This window comes from Nilaparvata lugens, chromosome 1 (assembly GCF_014356525.2).
Source record: "Nilaparvata lugens isolate BPH chromosome 1, ASM1435652v1, whole genome shotgun sequence".
Lineage (NCBI taxonomy): Eukaryota > Metazoa > Arthropoda > Insecta > Hemiptera > Delphacidae > Nilaparvata > Nilaparvata lugens.
The window spans coordinates 57,755,302-57,774,500 of record NC_052504.1 but is presented as its reverse complement, the minus strand read 5'-3'; the positions used below and the strand labels follow the sequence as shown (position 1 = coordinate 57,774,500).

The following is a 19,199-nucleotide window of genomic DNA, read 5'->3' as shown; positions in this document are numbered from 1 at the left end:
TAATGTTATTCGACATATAAGATCACAAGTGCAACAGGATGTTAACATAGGAGTGCCGCAAGGCTCAAATATGGGTCCAGTTCTTTTCCTGCTTTTTGTGAATGATCTTCCAACTTCAGTACAAGCGGGGGAGATTTGGATGTTTGCAGATGATGTGTGTCACCTCTTAGTAGACAGGAATTCTTCTGAAGAAATTTACAAGTTGCAGCTGCATCACTAATTTTAATGGGTAGTATAATGAAATCAAAAATAAAACGCAACAAACGACGTTGGTGGGTAAAAAGATTATATGAGAATAGATTTCAGTACGGAAATAAATTGCTACGTGACATCAGATATGAAATCGACGATCCAAACTTTATTAGGATGTCAAAAAAAGATTTTGATAATCTACTGAATTTAATTCAACCAGTTATAGATAAAAGTGATACTGTAATGAGGGAAGCAATTACTTCACAAGAGCGATTGGCCCTAACTTTGAGGTTCTTAGCATCAGGCGATTCATTTGTCAGCTTGCAATATCTATTCCGAATCTCAAAACAGATTATTTCTTATATAATACCAGAAGTTTGTGATGCTCTTATCAAAGCATTAAAGGACTTTATAAAGGTGAGTACCATACTTCATAATAAGTATTGATTGTGTCCCAGTAGTAGAGCAGTCACTACATCATGGGCGTAGATCCTTAGGGGACGCGTCCCCCCCAATATTTCATGGTATAGGCTATGTCCCCCGGAAAAATTTATTGAAGTTTTCAATTATGATAGCACATTTCTATTGGTTCATTTTTTGCACAAGAATTTAGTATGTTCATCTCATTTTAGGAGTTCGTCTATTATGTTACCCAAGTATTTTGTATCTGAAACTCTATTCAAAGAATAATCTATACAATCAGAAAGATTTAAGACTTTGTTTTGAAAGTGAAATATGCTTCTTTATTTATTAAGCTATTTTCCAAAAAAATCTTCTCGACTGGGAAGCAAGCCCCCAGACTCCCTCAATGTCAAACAGCTAACTACGCCAATGAGTCGCTACAAATGCTAGGGCAATATTCTGAGAGGCGCTCTGTTATTAAAAAAGTTAGCCTAAATATACATTGCAATATTCACTTTTCATTCTATGGTTACTGATTATTGAAAAACAAGAAAAACTATCAAGTATAGGCCTATATATACTTTAATCTATTACAACACAACTATTGGTTAGTAGCTTGGAAAATAGGTTTGTTGTAATAATAAAATTAAGTATAAAGGCTATGCTAAATTTTAAAAAATTAATGTTACTTTTACATACTATTGTAGTAATTCAAGTGACACTAGTTATTTGAGAAAATAGAAAAATAGTTTGGACTTGATAGATTTTGGAACTGTAATTTGGACAACGAGTTTAGGAATTGAAAATTATTATGAAATCAGATCAGGCACCAAGATCATGAGCTACAAAATATTACCTAATTCAGCATAATAAATGTTTATTTTATTTTCAGGAATAAGTCAATGATATAAAATTAAATTCAGAATAATAAATATTTATTTTTTCTCAATAAATGTAATCAGATAAAATGTTTATATTCTCTATTGGCATCATTAACTTCTAATGAATTGATAAAGTATAGAGTAAAATTACAATCATTTGCTGAAATACAGAAAAATTGAAGAAACATTCAGGAGAAGTTTCATTATAAAAAATAATAAAAACAACAAAACGAAAATACAGTAATAATAATATAATGGAAATTCAAAAAAAGAATAGTTTGTTTTCAGGCATGCATCATGTCACAGCCCCAAAATATCTTACTATTTTTTTTCAAAATGTTGTTTATTGACTTGGATAAACAACATTATATGATAATCCTATTGCGATATCAGATAGAGAATTTTCCATTATTAAACATGCAAACTTAAAGCTGCGTTTACACCAAAGTTATTAACAAAATGTTAATAACTTAATCCTTATTGATTCTATTAGATTGAACATAACTTATCATACACATTATGAACATATATATGTGTTTGTCAAGTTCCGTTCAATCGAATAGAATCTATAAGGATTAAGTTATTAACATTTAGTTAATAACTTTGGTGTAAACGCAGCTTCAGTCATGTAGACATAATGCACAATGGTACTGAATCAAAAATATTCATATAAAACATGAAAATACTATTTACATATACAAAGACCTTATACATCTATAACTATGATACAATAAAAAATACCTAGCCTATTAAAACTACAACTCCTCCTGGTGGTCGATCATGAGCATTTCCTCATCAAGATCAAATGTAATTGTGTGAGGTGTTGTGGGAGAAGGAGGAGCAGACATTGTAGATGTTCTACAGTAGTTGTGGTGTAGGGTTGTAGTTGAGGTTGAGGGAGTGGGATTGTGGGATGTTAAAGGATGATTGATTGTGGAGAAAGTTGAGGGGATTGCAGGTGAGGAGCTAATAAGATGGTTGAACCCTCCAGTGTCAGCTTTGAATAATACATTTAATATTTCTCTTTTCACATAAGGAAGAATGCGTTCATCATATTTTCTCATTTCATTTGCAACGTGCAGTGCAAATGAATTGAAAGCATCTTCAATAGGAACATTACTGCTTGATTTTTTCAATATTTGAAATGCCTCCAAAAACATTTCATTCTGGGGGTCTGATGAACGTTTTCTTTTTCTTTTTTGAGCTCCTTCTTCATCCATAGAATGAGACTCTTCAGTAGGCCTAATTTCAGGAGCTGGCTCATCTACATCCAGTCTCTGAGATGCAGCTCCCTCTTCTGGATTTTCATCCTGTAAAAACAATATTACAGTAATGTATTAATACAGCGATATATATATATATATATTTTTTTAAATTTCAGTTACCATCTTCAAGTGGAGAATGGGAATCGATATCAAAGGAGTTTGAAGAAAAATGGAATTTCCCCCATGTACTGGGGGCAATGGACGGGAAACATGTCCAGCTACGAGCACCATGGAACAGTGGCACTGAATACTACAATTACAAACATTTTTTTAGTATTGTGCTATTTGCCTTGGTTGATGCCAATTACAATTTTCTGTATGTAAATGTTGGCAGTCCTGGAAGATTCTCAGATGGGGGTGTTTTTAAAAATACTGAGCTGTATAGAAAACTAGAAAATAGGACACTTAATATCCCCAGTCCAAAACCATTACAGATTCCCTACAGAATAGAAGTTCCTTACTTCATCTTGGGTGATCAAGCTTTTGAACTTAATGACTACACTATGACACCATTTAGAGGAACTCCACATGCAGGTTCAATTGAACGAATATTCAATTATAGATTGTCCAGGGCACGCAGGGTAGTCGAAAATACCTTTGGAGTGGTCAGTTCAAAGTTTGAGGTTTTGTTGAAGCCCATACGACTTCAACCAGAAAAGGCCAAGATTGTAGTTTTATCTGTTGCATATTTACACAACTACCTACGAAAACAAACATCTTCAAATCAATTGTACATGCCCAGTGGAATGGTGGATAGAGAGGAAAGTGGAGAGTTAATCCCAGGAACATGGAGACAAGGACAAATATCTGGTAGCTTGATACCACTTGGACATACACCAAGAAGATCTGGCATTGCATCTAAAAACATTCAATTACATTTAGCTCGACACTTTTCTACAAATGGCTCAATCCCATGGCAAAACAACTATTCGTAATAAATATTGATTATAGCACAATAGCACTAATACTTAAGTAGTATGAGTACATATACTTGTTAAATATATTTAGATTTTTGTTAGATTTTGGATTTTACTAATAAGTTGAATTATTTTATAAATGATGGATTATTACAATACTATAGATACCATTCTTTATTCTTATGAATTAGGTACTGACAACCAACATTTGGACTCACTTTCCTCTATAGGACTAGGCTATATACCTACTAAAATTCTTATTGAACAACAATAAAATTTATCAAGTAGCTTACCCATTTTTGATTTCATCAAAACACAACTAGTTTTATTAGAGCCATTTTTAAGTGGCACTAGTTGTATTTCGATAAATAATAAAAATGGTTGAATTTATTAACAAGTTATTTACTTGTTGAATTTTACTGTGTTCCAACATATCGACTAATTTAATGAAAATTAGTCCATGATTTATTACTGCATCCGAACCACAAATGAAATAAGCAAATCTTACTTTACTTTCCAACGTGTCCATTGTATCTTTTGGAATGCTCTTGTCACCAAGAAACTGCTTGAAAAGATCGTATGCAAACCACTTGCTTTTGTAAACGTCATCTCCACCTGTAAATTTGAAAGATTAATGAAAATTATGTTTTATATGAGCTTTATAGTTTTTAATAATTTAATCAAATGTTATTGTAGTGCTGTGATTTTGTTGATATAAATGGAAAAAAATTAAGTGAAAAGACAAATAAAGATGAATTATTGTCCAGTTGCTGAGTATTTGGCTCAATCTTTTTTAGAAAATATAATAATAAAATGTATCATTATGAAAAAATGTGATGTCAGATTTTTAACACAATTAACTGTAAAATAAGTTTATATGAATTACATTTTAATGTTGTTTTGGACAAACATTCTACATTTATATTATTTCCCTTAATTATACTTTGGATAAGAAATGTGAATTAAAGTTGTGAGTCTTTATATTCATGCATATTCATTAAATATTTCCTTGCATAAGGACAAAAGTTCATGTTGTATCACATTTTTATCAGTTTCAGAATTATAGTACTTGAAAAAGTGAGTATGAAGTTGATGATTTTTTTCCTTCTCTGCATGAATGATGAAAAAATGGAAGAGTGGAAGATTTCGTCTGAATTTCAGTTCCCCTGCTGAAACGAAGCCCCACTGGTATTTGTTGGCTGTTAATTAAGATGTACAATATAGTGTACTTTATGTAAAATTAAATGAAACAGTTTCCAGACCTTTAGCTAAAGTATATTTTTTTAAGATATGTGACGAAATACGCAAAACTTGGTCCCGAAAAACAAGTTTCCAAGGTTTGAAGCAGATTTACCATACTAAATGTACAATAAACACAACATTTTTTTAAGAAAAAAAGAAATTCAGACAAAATCTTTCACTCTGTATAACTTGGTAAATAAGTATTTTTGGACCTATATTAATTAAAACTTTTTTCATCTTTTGATGTGAGGAATCACGCCCTGATTATGGGCACTTTTTTTCAGATCACCCTGTTTAAACTAATAAGACATGATCTTTACAGGGCATCAAAATTACTTAAAAGATAAGCCCAAAATCGGCGTTTTATCAGAGATTTTCTGTGTTCTCAACACCTTTTAGGAGATCAAATCACAAAAAAACCATATTTGGTATACTGCATGTTTAGGTAGGTAGTAAAGAAAATGTTGAATAAGAGGGGTTTAAATTTATGCTAGTGATAAAAAGTCTACCTTATTCAATTTCCAAATCTGGAAAGCAATATAATGCCACAATCAAGATTTCAATTAATTGAAAAATTAGAGTAAAAGTGAATAACATTACCAGAACCAGTTACCAAGCTGCTTTTATGCCGGCTCTTCTCTCTTCTGTACGACCCCAATAGCGATGCAATTTTTTTCTTTACATCTTTAACTGAGGTTCTCGAAATTTCAGATAACTCCTTCCACGCATCCTCCCGCAAATTTCTATTCATATACTTGGGATTTTTAGTGTCCCACAAAATAGGCAGTCTTCTGTACCCATCAATTAAATTAAAAACTTCATTATTGTCCATTTTCAACTCTGCTAATAGGTACACAATGATAAATTACAATAAAATTCTCTAAACGATTAGCCTAAAAATCTAAAAAACTTAAAAATCTTAATCTAAAAATTACTCAAACTCTAATTCAATTATTCAATGAATCTAAATTGATTCTAAAATCTAACCTTTTAGAACTAATAAGGTTGAAGAAGAAGATGGCGTCTGCTTTGTTTACGTTTTGCCTCACCCGTATGGCAAAAATCCGTCCACACGTACATTCAATGCTCGCCCGAGGCGCCTTTGAGCACGCCAAAATACCGACAGGGTTCTGGTTCGCACACATGCCTCAGCGAACAGTGTCCACACGTGCGAATGCAAGCGAATGCAAATGTTTCTATGGGGCCGCGGAATTGGAAATATCTGGAACTCAAAATATCAATTTTAAAAATGTCCTATGCTTGAAAACTAAGCATATTTGCCAGACAGCGAAATTGGAAATATCCGGAGCTCGAAATATGTTGCTAGGCGGAATTGGGAGTATCTGGAACTCAAATTATTTGTTTTTCAGATGGCGGAATTGGAAATATCTGGAACTCAAAATATCAGTGGGAGTCCTGGTAATGTGTTTGTTATTAAAAAATAATTAAAAATAAAGCACGAGATATAAAATTTTTAATTACTACATATAACTAACAAATCCTTTACAATATAAATAATACATAGACACTATATACATAACTTAGAATTGAAACCTGAATAGTAAAATCTTTCCTATTTCACTATTGTGATCTTGAATGATAACGGCTACTGTAATTATGATAGGAATAATACTACAACCTCTAAAAATATGTTATTAGCAAAAATATATATTTACCTTTTGATGAAACGAGCATCTTCCGCCTGCATTATTATGCATTTCAATAGTTTAGCATTCCAGCAAAAATTTAACAACAGTGTAAAATCAATACGATAGTTGACATTATTTTTTGACAGCCCCAAACATGCATCCAAAAACGGGGGAACCCCAACTGTTCGATGGGAGAGCCGATCGACAGTAAACAGAGATGGCCTTGAAGTTCCTAGCGTTCCACAATTCCACTATGAATACTTTGAAGTAATGCGCATGCGCTGGATCGACCAATAGAATTTACACGCGCGACTAGCCATTACATTTCAAAATTGCTAATACTTTGAAGTAATGCGCGTGCGCTGGATCGACCAATAGAATTTACATGCGCGACTAGCCACTACATTTTAAAGCCTAGGTTTCTCTTGACGTAATCACGCAAAAGTCTGCTGCAGCTATTGCTAGGGAAGTGTTTTCTCTGACTTCACGCGCGCAATCTCTGTAATTCCCTCTGCGTCGCGCACTCAAGAATTTTACTAGTAATTCAATTGTTCCAAAAAATAATAATGCTAATAGGTTTCAACTTGATTCAAATCAAATCATTTATTTGCCATACAACAAATACATATTCAAAACGAATAAAAGAGAATACATAATTTTATAAACAAAAGTATAAAATAATAAAACAGAAAGTAAGCATAAATAATACCAAAATCATAATTAGATACTTTTCATTAACTGTTTTGATCAATTTTTCATAATTTTTACTTCAGTTCTTGAACTTGAATTTTTTCTAGGGGAGAGGAATAAACAATTTTCCCAAATATTCAGGGATGTATCTCCCCTGTTAACGATGGAAATTAGGCTACCCCCATTTATCATAACCGGGAAATTTTAAGGGTAGAAGAAGCTGCTGGTGCATTGTTTAAGGATATGAACTACTATAGGTGGCCATACTTGTCTTCTCAACCACATACTTGAAACTCAATAAACTATGATCAACTCTGAAAAAATATAAGCTACATTGAATTTCTTCAAAATAATAGATGGTGAAAAGTAACAAAATTGACTCACTTTAAAGTGCTATCTTTTTATTTTCATGCTATCTCAGTCCATATATATACTAGACCATTCACTGTCTAGCTTATAATTTCATAATTATCATTGTGCTATTCTCTCATCTCCTAGATATTTGTTCGACTCATACAATATAAAGAAAGCTAACTAAGTAGTTGCTGAATGGGCCACGAAATAAATGTAGGTCTCATTTCGCTGGGGGGGGGGATACATCCTCATATCCCCCCTGGATATGCCACTGACACAACAGCACAGGACAGAATTTACTCTGATGGACAGTATTAGAGGAGGCTGTGGTTTATAACTGCGCGAGGTCTACTATTCACAGAACAGTACCTCATAAAACAAAATGTATTGAAAGCCTAAAATATTCCCTAAACTTGGTATCTTTATCAAACAGATGCCTGGTAATCACAATTATAGAAAACCCTTCTTATCCCCAGTCAATAAAAAGTTCAATGGGTTTTCATTTACAAAATTCATTAATAGATCATTAGCTACAGCAACATGTTGGACATCTATGTTGCCTATGACTGAAAATATAATCGCGCGCTGCGAGGTTGCTGTCAGAGAAAACACCCACTTTTTTATCACACACGCGTGATTTTCGCGTATCACGGTTGACAGAACCCACAATAACGCTGCGTGGTTCAGAGAAACCTAAACTTAAAATAATTGCTAATACTTTGAAGTAATGCACATGCGCTGGATCGATCAATCGAATTTACAAAAATTGCTAATATTCTCAAGCATGAGCAACGATCAACAAGAACCTATTATGTTAACATATATTATGTTATGTTATTATATGTGTAGACTTGGTTTGACCGAAGTATAATACTAGTAGTTCTGTGAACAGTAGACCTCGCACAGTTTATAAACCGCAGCCTCCTCATATACTGTCCATCAGAGTAAATTCTATCCTGTTGTGTCGTGTCGGCAAGATATCGGTGTGAAAACGGCTAATGGCTGTTCGGGTTGGTGTATCAAAAATGCTAACATCAAAAGCTAATCTCCTTCAAGACATACTGGCAACAGGACAGCCCGAGTTCAAAGCAGAGAAAATTTGAGAGCCAATACTATGGTATTTTAGTTATTAATTGCATGCGTTATTGCACGCAATCAATAATTCATTTAATAGTGCATAAAAATTGCATTCAATGAGGCATGCAATCAATAGTCTACACAGCTGATGATTTCTTTCCCAAGTTACATTGAGATATGCGTCATGGCATGCAATTTATATTATAATCCACTCAACAGCTGATTTATGATGAATAATTCTATAGTCTGATTTTTACTCTAATATATTGGCGTACGAAGGAGGCTCCTTTTTCCTTTTATATTATCCTTGAAATTTCCAAAAACCTTGTATATACGTCGACGCACAATTTGAAAAGGAATATCTGTCAAATTGCATGAAAATCTATTACCGAGTTTCGTTGTAAATGCGCAACATATGAACATTTAAACATAAAGAGAAATGCCAAACCGTCGACTTGAATCTTAGACCTCACTTCGCTCAGTCAATTGATAGACCTGCAGTTTTACTTATGCTAGGATCGAAATTTCAGGTGGGTTCCCAACCACGGAGACGTGATTATGCAGCTCATAATTTTCTGAGCTGGCCTATGAGATCCTACGTTTATTCATTTATTCAACGAAGATTTAATCGATGATATTAATCGAACAACAGCTGTTTTTCTTCAATTTACATTGATATATTAAATTGCTTGCGTCATTGCATGCAATTTATAATCCTCTCGACAGCTGATCTATGATGAATAATATTCTAGTGTGATTTTTACTCTAATATTGGTGTATGAAGGATGCGCCTATTCCATTTATATTATCCTTGAAATGCAAAATTTCCAAAAGCCTTGTATATACGTTGACCCACAACTTAAAAAGGTACCTGTCAAATTTCATGAAAATCTATTACCGCGTTTCGCCGTAAATGCGGAACATAATTATAAACATAAAGAGAAATGCAAAACCGTCGACTTAAATCTTAGACCTCACTTTGCTCGGTCAATTATGTTCCTATATATTGTTTATTATATATTATTTACTACATCTATATAGGCCTATTGCTATACAGTTTATACAAGCACACTATATTCAAATTGCTATACAGTCGAGCCTCTCTATAACAAGCCACCACTTAATAAATTCTTCTAAGCAACAAATATTTTTACCTTGTCCCATGACATTTCAGAATTTTGGCTCCTTATTTTCTTCTATAACGAATTTTGGACCTCTCAACTACAAAGTTATCTCTCTTCACTTCAACATACAAAATGTAGTGTGAATAAGAAGCCAACAGTCAGAATTGTTTAGTTTCAGCAGAAAGGTCAATAAACTAAAAATAATGACAAGTTCAGGTAGGGAGAAGATAGGATGGTAAACAGTGAATAGAGTTTGAAACACATGTTGGAAATTGAATGCAAGTTACTGGAAATAGAATTTCAAAAACCTGTCATTCGTAGAACAGGCAGGTAGACAGGACTTTCCCATCCTTCTGCTTTTGTCACACATTTCAATTCTTAGAGCTGATGATGATGATGATGATGACTGTGACGAATCTGAAGAGAAGAATCCGTCAGATCAAGAAGTTCTACAAGCTTTCAAAATTATCAGGCGAGGATTACAACTAAAAATAGTGTAGACTACCAGACAACATTTTCAACTGTTTGAATAGAGATGTGAGTCATTTATTGAACGTGATGTTTTACTCAAATGCAAAATTTAACCGAAAATTACTCACTTTTTCAAGTAAAACGTTAGAAAATGGAAAAATTGAGTCATTATAGTAACTATTTATAGTAAAGTTATTGACAAAATTACTTCTTATTCTCTTATCCGATTTCCCATGGAATAATGTGTTCTATATCCTGTATACACTGTATAAAATATGAATAAGGAAGAGAGTTCCGTAGTTTAGTATAAGATATTTCAGAGAACTTTAAATTTAATTTTTTTCCTACTCACACTGGCGATCAAGAGTCATCTCACGCCAGTGGTTTTTTCCCTTACCATCTACTATCAAATTATTGAATTGTATTATCATGCTGAACTTTATTTGAATTCTGCATTATGTATTTATGTGTCTGTGTGAAGTATTTAATATCTTTTATAGATTCATAAATAAAGTGATATTGAATATTTTTCATATTGGTCTCATTCGATGGAGCCCATTCCTATACTATTCTCATAATTTGTCTCAAAAAATTCAACCGTGAGAGACTTTAAAAGTTTTCAAATTTGGCAGGCCAGCTCCACTACGTCCAGATTGGAAAAAAGTGTGAATCAATGAAAACAATTCTGGGCTTCAGTTCTATACCATTTTCATAGTTTGGGATCAAAAATCATGCTGTCAGCGGAGGAGAAGGATGTAGGTAATGAGGTCCTTTGCTGCCCCAGGTAAGAATTATTGAAGGAAACTGTGATGAGAATTTATGAATCAAGTCTTCAGCTATCACATTAAACTTTCATAATTTGGGCTCAACTAAGATGCTGCCAGAAGACGGAATGGTTGTAAGTAGCCAGGTCCTTTGCAGCCTCCAGAGAAGAACTATTTTTAAAATATGATGAATTCCAATAGGATAACGCATCATGCCATCATATTACGTTCATCCATCATATTACCTCATAATTTCCGCTCGACAAGTACATGGTACGCTCTCAACAGAAGTTAGCACGTCTGCGAAGTTGGCCCGGATGATGTCAGCCCTCTCAATGAAAGTGTTATAAATCATTAGTTTAGCGTTAGTTTAGGTTTGTTTTAACAAATTTGACGTTTGTTTGGGTTTCTAAATACCAAATTTGAAAGTTTCAAATTTTCCGGGCCAACTTCACACTAGCCCGGAAATTTTCACAAAATTAGTTGAAAATAGTCTAGATCGTTGGTTTAAGTTTGTTTTGACAAATTTGACGTTTGTTTAGGTTTCTGAATACCAAATTTTTGGAAACTTCAAATTTTCCGGGCCAACTTCACACCAGCCTGGGAATTTTCATAAAATTAGTTGAAAATAGTCTAGATCGTTAGTTTAGCGTTAGTTTAGGTTTGTTTTGACAAATTTGACATTTATTTAGGTTTCTAAATATCAAATTTGGAAGTTTCAAATTTTCGTCCGGGCCAACTTCACACCCCAGCCACAGACCACATTAATCAATGGAATTGGTTGAAAACTGTATAGATCGTTAGTTTAGCTTATAATAGATAAGATTTTAGCTTATAATAGGGTATAGACTAATAGATTGGAACCCACCAGTCATGTAAGTGGCTTCTTATACATTCATATCTCCTATTGTAACAGTCATGAAAGCGTTTCTACGTGTACTGCTGAGGTGAATAGGATTTTTATTAGAAGTTGGCAGTGCATTCTTTCAAAATCATTTTTTTCCATTATATCAATGGAACTATTGCTCATATCTATCAGGAACTATAGAACTATTGTGTCTGCATCCAGAACTATCGTTTTCTAATGTACTTCTGACAAATGTTCTGCTAACTTCACACTGACCAATAGTGTCTGTAATCTTGTTATTCTTCAATAGGCTTAATTACAGCATTATAATATAGCATTATGACTATTCAACATTGAAGAATATTATCTACCTCTAAACAGAGTATTAAAATATGCTTATTATTACAATTATCTGTACTTCTATAAATGAGTGTGAGTGAAATATAATATTGACTGCAGAAAATTTTCTTCATAATAATATCGATTGAGAAATTCACCAGGAATGAGTTTTTTCACGTGGTTTAATAACCTGAATAGTTGAAACATAATATATACATCGAAAGTGGGCTTTATAATAATAATATATATATATATATATATATATATATATATATATAGGCTGACGTGAGACCGGCTAGTCGATGGGTGAAGATGTCAAAAACAAATGCCATAATGGAGATACAAGTCACATGTCATGGTCTCGAATAAAGAGAAGCAGACATAGAGCGAATGGCGCCGAAATGAATACCCTACTCTTCAAACAAAAAAGTAGAAAGGGCACTCCGTGCTACGAGCATGGTCATGCTAATCAGTGTTGTCTTGTGGACAGTGTTGGGGAAGGCCAAGCAGGTTAATAAATTCGTCAGTGTCCACAACGATAAAGATGACTTTTGGCGCACTAATGCAACAATATGAGCACAGACGCTAATAAGGGGCATACGTCTGAAAGAATTCTGTCTCTGAATCCAACCAACCATATACTAATGTACCATAGCTAATATTTTTCTATTTGAAACAGTCTACATTATTTCAAAGATTTTCAATAGAAGGGTTCCCAAGAATTTTGTAGAAAGAAAGCCGACAGTTGGTGACAATGTTGAGGAATGGAGAAAGAAGAAGGATGCACTTGTAAAAATCTCTGTATGTCCGCCACCAGCAGTACCTGCATTCAGATGAATTCAACATAAAATATAGCATTTATTCAGCATTTATAATAGTTGCGATTCAAAGTTCTATCAAAATTATATAAAAAACCGCGGTTTTCTCAAAAACCACTCCAACAATTTTGATCAAGCTCATAATATAAATTGACATTGGTAAGATCATCACCTGCCACAAGTGCCATATCTGTGAAGGTGCGTACAGATATACGCGCCGCGAACATGAACAATTCACTTTTAATCAGCTGACTATATCTGTATTTTCACAGAAACAGAAAGATACAGATATAAAAAGCTTGGCATCAGCTGTTTCGGATGGACACGTTAAGTCATCGGTCCCGGCTGCCTAAAAAGCAGTCGTTAGGTCATGTCAGAGGCCCTGAAATTGATCAGTTGCGACCTGAAAACTCTGTCACCAGACCTGAGCCAGCCAGGTAACTCGACATTATTATTATTATTAGCTGATTAAAAGTGAATTGCTCATGTTCGCTGCGCGTATATCTGTACGCACCTTAAGAATTGCAGGTGCTCCGCCTTATCCATGTAAATTTTTATTTTCCATTTCTAATTTCTGAGCGAGCCGAAGGTGAGCAAAGCTCTTATACATGAAATTGTTATTATTTGTTGGGATACTCCTCCTAGACCGTTCGACCAATGGTCATGAAATTTTGCAGAGATATTAAGTTGGACACGGTGACTGCTACTAGCAAATAATATTCTTTATCCGACTTCAGGACTTCTTATTGATTTTTAATAAATTCAGGAAGGTTATTGTGTTATCTTTATTTGAAAAAGTATGAAACATTTTGTCCAATATCCTTTTCCACTGAAACTTCGAGGTCAACATTTGAAGTCCAAGACTTAAAAACCAGAAAATCCTTTAAGCCACGTTTACACCAAAGTTGTTAACAAAATGCTAATAACTCAATCCTTATAGATTCTATTAGATTGAACGGAACTTGACAAACTCATATGATCATCATGTGTAACTATGATAAGTTATGTTCAATCTGATGAAATCTATAAGGATTAAGTTATCAAGATATTGTTAATAACTTTGGTGTAAACGCAGCTTAAGAGCATTTAATTTATTATATGGAATTCTAAATAATAATATTCATGCCAGATTTCAGCAATTTGAAAAATTGCCATGTTCCATGCAATAGAAAAAGACTTCTTGGTGAAAAAAATCTTGTGAAAAATTATGCTGCTCAATTGATGATTAAATTATTATTTTTGAGCTCTACCAACTCTTTCTTCTTTCAACTGTTTCTTATTTCTTTGTATAAACATATTTTTCATACCCCTTTTTATACCCCTTCACTAACTTACCTGAATCTAACTAAAATACTGTTCTCTTCTAATCTTATTAGTTATACTGAATCGTTGAGAATATTTAATTAAGTTCGTTATTATTTTCTTCTGTTTTCCTTTTTAATTGTAAAACTATAATTATTATATAACTACACGGACACGGACACGTAAGGACAGGACATAATTCACTCTGATGGACAGTATTACAAGAGGCTGTGGTTTTGAACTGCGCGAGGTCTACTGTTCATTGAACTACTAGTCAGCTGATCAATTTCAAAATAATAATACATCACAATGTGGTAGGTTAAATCCAAATTCATATCACATATGGATTTCAAATCATAGTCCTAAACCGAGGTTTATTGTGATAGTGGTTTATTACAATAAGGCTTTGAGCCAAGTTTGCTCAAACCTCTGTTCACACGACACCAACTTTAACACAAACCTTTATTATAAACTAAACCATATATAAATATTCTATATGAAGTCTTTGAAGTGTTTATAAACTTGAGATGAATAGTAACTCAAGCCTCCTCCTCCTCCTCCTACTCCTTCTCCTCCTTGACCTCCTCCATCACCTCCTCAACCCTCCACCTACTCCTCCTCCTCCCCCAACTACTCCTCCTTCACCTCCTCATCAACCCCTCCTTCTCCCCCACCTACTCCTCCCCACCCTTCTCTTCCTCCTCCTCCTCCTCACCCTACTCTTCCTCCTCCTCCAACTATTCCCCCTCCTCCTCAACTCCTCCTCTCCCTCTTCTACCTTCTCCTTCGCCTCCTCCTCCTCTTCCTCCTCCTCCTCGCCCACCTACTCCTCCTGCATTACAGATCTGACTCGACTAAAGTTATAAAAATTATAATGTACAGCAGACAGCATTGGAATATTCAAGAAATAGATTGAGAGTCATAAGAAAATATGATTGGACTAATGTGAATAATAGTGCTTACTATTTAATTTATAAAATCTATCACTTTATTTTTTAATCACACAATAATTATAATACAACTTGGATAAAATATAAAAATGAAAAATATAAATGAATGTTTAAATATAGATTGAAATACAAACCTCAGTACCCTTTTAAATTATTTTATCACAACATGATTCAGATATTAAATACCATTTTCAAGTTTGAAAATGAATCTGAATGTTTCAGACTTGAAAATGGCATTTAATGTACGAATCATGTTGTGATAAAATAATTTAAAAGAGTACTGAGATTTGTATTTCTATTTATATTACAAAAAGCCCTAAAGAAAAAGACAAATGAGTGTTTATATGTGATTGAGAAACTACTAGACCAATAAATTATTATGAAAGTTTGGGAATATGTTGTGTGAATAAGTCTTAAGTCTAGTAACACACACATCAATTTTTGAACTTTTTTATGCCATCCTAATAAATTTGATTAAATTGAACAAAATTTGACAAACATATATTATGATGTGATCATGAGTTTGTCAAGCTCCTGGTAGAGTTTATAAGGACGAAAAAAAATTGTTCATTCAAAAATTGATGTGTGTGTAGTTAGACTTTGGACGTTCGATAAAAACTTGTTAGAATTTTTATTGTACAACCAAAACTTGAAGTAGCTTTTAGACACATTGATTCTATATCGTGGACGTGCATTTTCAATTATTTGCTCCAGCTGCTTGCCAGCAGTAACATATTGCCATTTAAAAGCCAAAACATAAACTCCCACACATTTTCTTTTACCTTTGAACCAAATAAAATACAATTTATTAGGTCATGTTTATTTATGACTCGACTGCCTGTGTATCAGCCTGCAATGTAAACGCAATGCTGTGACAACGTCCCATGTTCATGAACATCACAATGTCCTACTTTTGTTTCTGTTTGTCTGGTAGGAATATGCACTCGAAGATGTGAGACACTCCCTAAAGTAGGAACTTTGAATAATTTTACCCATTGAATAGTCAATATTGTAAATAAGGATATTTATTTAAAAAAACTCTTATTTTTCTGAAATACAAAAGTTTTTCAAGTTGCCCGATTTGAAAAAAATGTCATAATTAGTTTGTGGTTTATTTCTGGTTCAAAATTTTTCTTAATAACTCAATATCTTCAAGTTTTGAGAGTTTATTGAATGTCATCATTCTATTATATTCGGTTTTTAATCAAATAAAAATTTTTAGTTTTATTTCTGGATTGAAAAAATAACTCAAATCAATTCAAGAGGATAGCATAACCTATCATTTTTATTCATTCATAACTCCACCTTCATTGTATTATCATTCATCCCATCATCATCACCTAGGCTTACAATACTTCTACAAAGTCGCCTTTGTAAAATAATAAATAATCAATATTATTGATTGATAAATTAACAGGATTGGCTCGTCAAGTGCTTCAAAGGCCTAGAAATCTTTCTAGTTTGATCACCGTATGACTTGTTTATCAATAATCACCTCGGTCGGTCTTCTAAAGCTGCGTTTATACCAAAGTTATTAACAAAATGTTTATTTTTCCGTCCTTATAGATTCTATTAGATTAAACGGATCTTGACAAACACATAGGCACATCATTTGTATGATAAGCTACAGTATGTTCAATCTAATAGAATCTATGAGGAAGGAAAAATAAACATTTTGTTAATAACTTTGGTGTAGACGCAGCTTTAGCTAGCCACTGAAAAGCCTTCCAACGGATACCACCAAATAGTAGCAAAACTGCCTTAAATATTACTAAGAATATTTCTGATATGAATTATGGAGTTGTCTGATACTTTCATTTAGGATGAAACTTTCATTACACATAGGATGTCTAATCTGGCAAGTCAAGCAGTTTATTCAGATCCAGTTATTGCAGATTCGGCTCATAGTTTCCAATACCGTACCTATGATTGACTCTTATTGGTAGAGATACGGTATATTTAACTTTGAATATCATATTTTTACCCTTTTGAAAATGAATATTTTTACAAATTTTGAATTTTATTTGGGAAGCTGTCAATTGTAATTAGGAATTGTGAATTGTAATTGAGAAATAGTAAGATGTAAGTTACTTGGGAAGTTGTTAATTGAAGATTAGAAAATAATCCACTTGTCCAACGTCATATTCCATACTTGCATTCTTTGCATGAATTTTAATTCATGAACAAGATCAACTGGATTTTCAATCAGATTTCTTAATTAAAACAGAAACTTCTGACTAACAAATCTTATTACCGCATCTCAAATTGAATTCATACTTTCTCAAATACAATTTACTATTCTTAATATTACATGATGTGATAACTTCTAAAATACAAATGTCTATTCTCAATTATTACAATTGATACTTTCTTGAAATTTAAAAAGGTATAGATTATTACAAGTCTGGTATAGGTAATACCTACACATTTATAATCAATTCAACCAGATTTTAGCTAATACTTAGCCGTGATAAAAAATAACCATTTAATAACAATAATAATGCTTTTATTAAATCAAGAGCTTTTACAAACACAATGTTGAATTAATACAATATAAAATACCTTTAAATAATAACTTATCCACTGAGTAAACTGAATTCCATTCAATCACAACAATACATGAAAAAGGATTGTCTGTTTCATTGTTAAATCATGACTAAGTGCCAAAAGCCGGTTAAATTTTAATCGTGATTAATTCCAGGAGAGCCTATCAGACAAACCGTCTTATAAAAAATGCCTTTTCTGATTGGTTCTCGTGAAATTAATCACGGTTAAAATTTAGCCGGCTTCTGTGCAACTAACATTAATTAGAGATTATTAATATAAAATTTATCAAACAAATATGAGAAAAATAACATTGTAACAAATCATCTGTCTGTAATAATCATTTTAGTAAAAATAGAATATTGCTATTACCCGATTTCATTCTTTACCTATTCTTCCAGTTTTTTTTAATAATGCAATGTTTCCAAATACCGGTAACATTGCCTATTAAAATTACGCCAAAGATAAGGCTAAAAACAGCGTTTTGAAGTGCATTATTGCATTTCAAAAATTACACAAAGTACATCTAATTGAAATTTTGTGAAGTTTATAACAAGATAAGCAATGCAATTATTACTGATAAGAATGTACTAGAATAATAATGTTTTAACAAAGTGAAACCGGTGATTAGGTTAGTGATTAGTTTCCATAATGGGCCTACATTTTTAATTCATAATAAATTATTTTAAGTTGCTGTACTACTAACAAAGAATCTACTTTATTATTGTAGCTACAATACATACAGCCTATCTAAATAATCTTCTACATAATTTATTTTATACATTAATACAAATAAATGTGAAAATGATTCAAACTTTTCTTTTAGCTAGCTCTACGTAACGTATTAAATATATATTGTTTTAAATTATTTTCATATAAGTATGTTAAGTTTTAAATCAGTTACCTTTGATTAAGCATGTAAGCAATAAACAGTAACATAACCTTTAAACCGTGAAGTGTAAAGCCACTGTGGTAAAGCTTTTACAGAGTGGAAACGTGGAACGATCCTATCGTTCCACTCAAGTTTATTTTATTTTATTATTTTACAAAGGCGACTTTCTAGAAGTATTTTAAGCCTAAGTGGTGATGATGGGATGAATGATAATACAATGAAGGTAGAGTTATGAATGAATAAAAATGATAGGTTATGCTATCCACTTGAATTGATTTGAGTGCACTTTTCAGTCCAGTAATAAATAAACTTGAAATTTTGAATTTTGATTAAAACCCGAATATAATAGATTGATTACATTCAATAAACTCTCAGAACTTGAAAATATTGAGTTATTGAGAAAAATTTTGAACCAGAAATAAAACATAAACTAATTCACTGAAAGCACCACCCACTGATGGGTGGTCTGACCATGATAG

At 32.8% G+C, this 19,199-nt stretch overlaps 2 protein-coding genes across 2 annotated transcripts; one reads left to right on the top strand and one right to left on the bottom strand.

The window, feature by feature from the left end:
* The first annotated feature begins 198 nt into the window (after positions 1–198).
* On the top strand, positions 199–4,738 carry LOC111060160. The gene is made up of 2 exons (XM_039437980.1): positions 199–609; positions 2,857–4,738. The coding sequence occupies exons 1-2, from the start codon at positions 226–228 to the stop codon at positions 3,673–3,675; spliced, it is 1,203 nt and encodes a 400-aa protein (XP_039293914.1). The 5' UTR covers positions 199–225; the 3' UTR covers positions 3,676–4,738.
* Positions 1,513–5,880, bottom strand: LOC111054211. Its single transcript, XM_039438028.1, has 3 exons — positions 5,500–5,880; positions 4,166–4,272; positions 1,513–2,785 (listed from the first exon to the last, which is right to left on the bottom strand). The coding sequence occupies exons 1-3, from the start codon at positions 5,729–5,731 to the stop codon at positions 2,231–2,233; spliced, it is 894 nt and encodes a 297-aa protein (XP_039293962.1). The 5' UTR covers positions 5,732–5,880; the 3' UTR covers positions 1,513–2,230.
* Positions 5,881–19,199: the final 13,319 nt, after the last annotated feature.

Coding starts and splice junctions, on each gene's coding strand:
- LOC111060160 (XM_039437980.1), top strand. CDS start 226: ATGGGTAGTATAATGAAATCAAAAATAAAACGCAACAAACGACGTTGG. Junction 610..2,856: donor CATTAAAGGACTTTATAAAG/GTGAGTACCATA, acceptor TTTAAATTTCAG/TTACCATCTTCAAGTGGAGA.
- LOC111054211 (XM_039438028.1), bottom strand. CDS start 5,731: ATGGACAATAATGAAGTTTTTAATTTAATTGATGGGTACAGAAGACTG. Junction 4,273..5,499: donor CAGCTTGGTAACTGGTTCTG/GTAATGTTATTC, acceptor TCAAATTTACAG/GTGGAGATGACGTTTACAAA. Junction 2,786..4,165: donor TGGACACGTTGGAAAGTAAA/GTAAGATTTGCT, acceptor TTGTTTTTACAG/GATGAAAATCCAGAAGAGGG.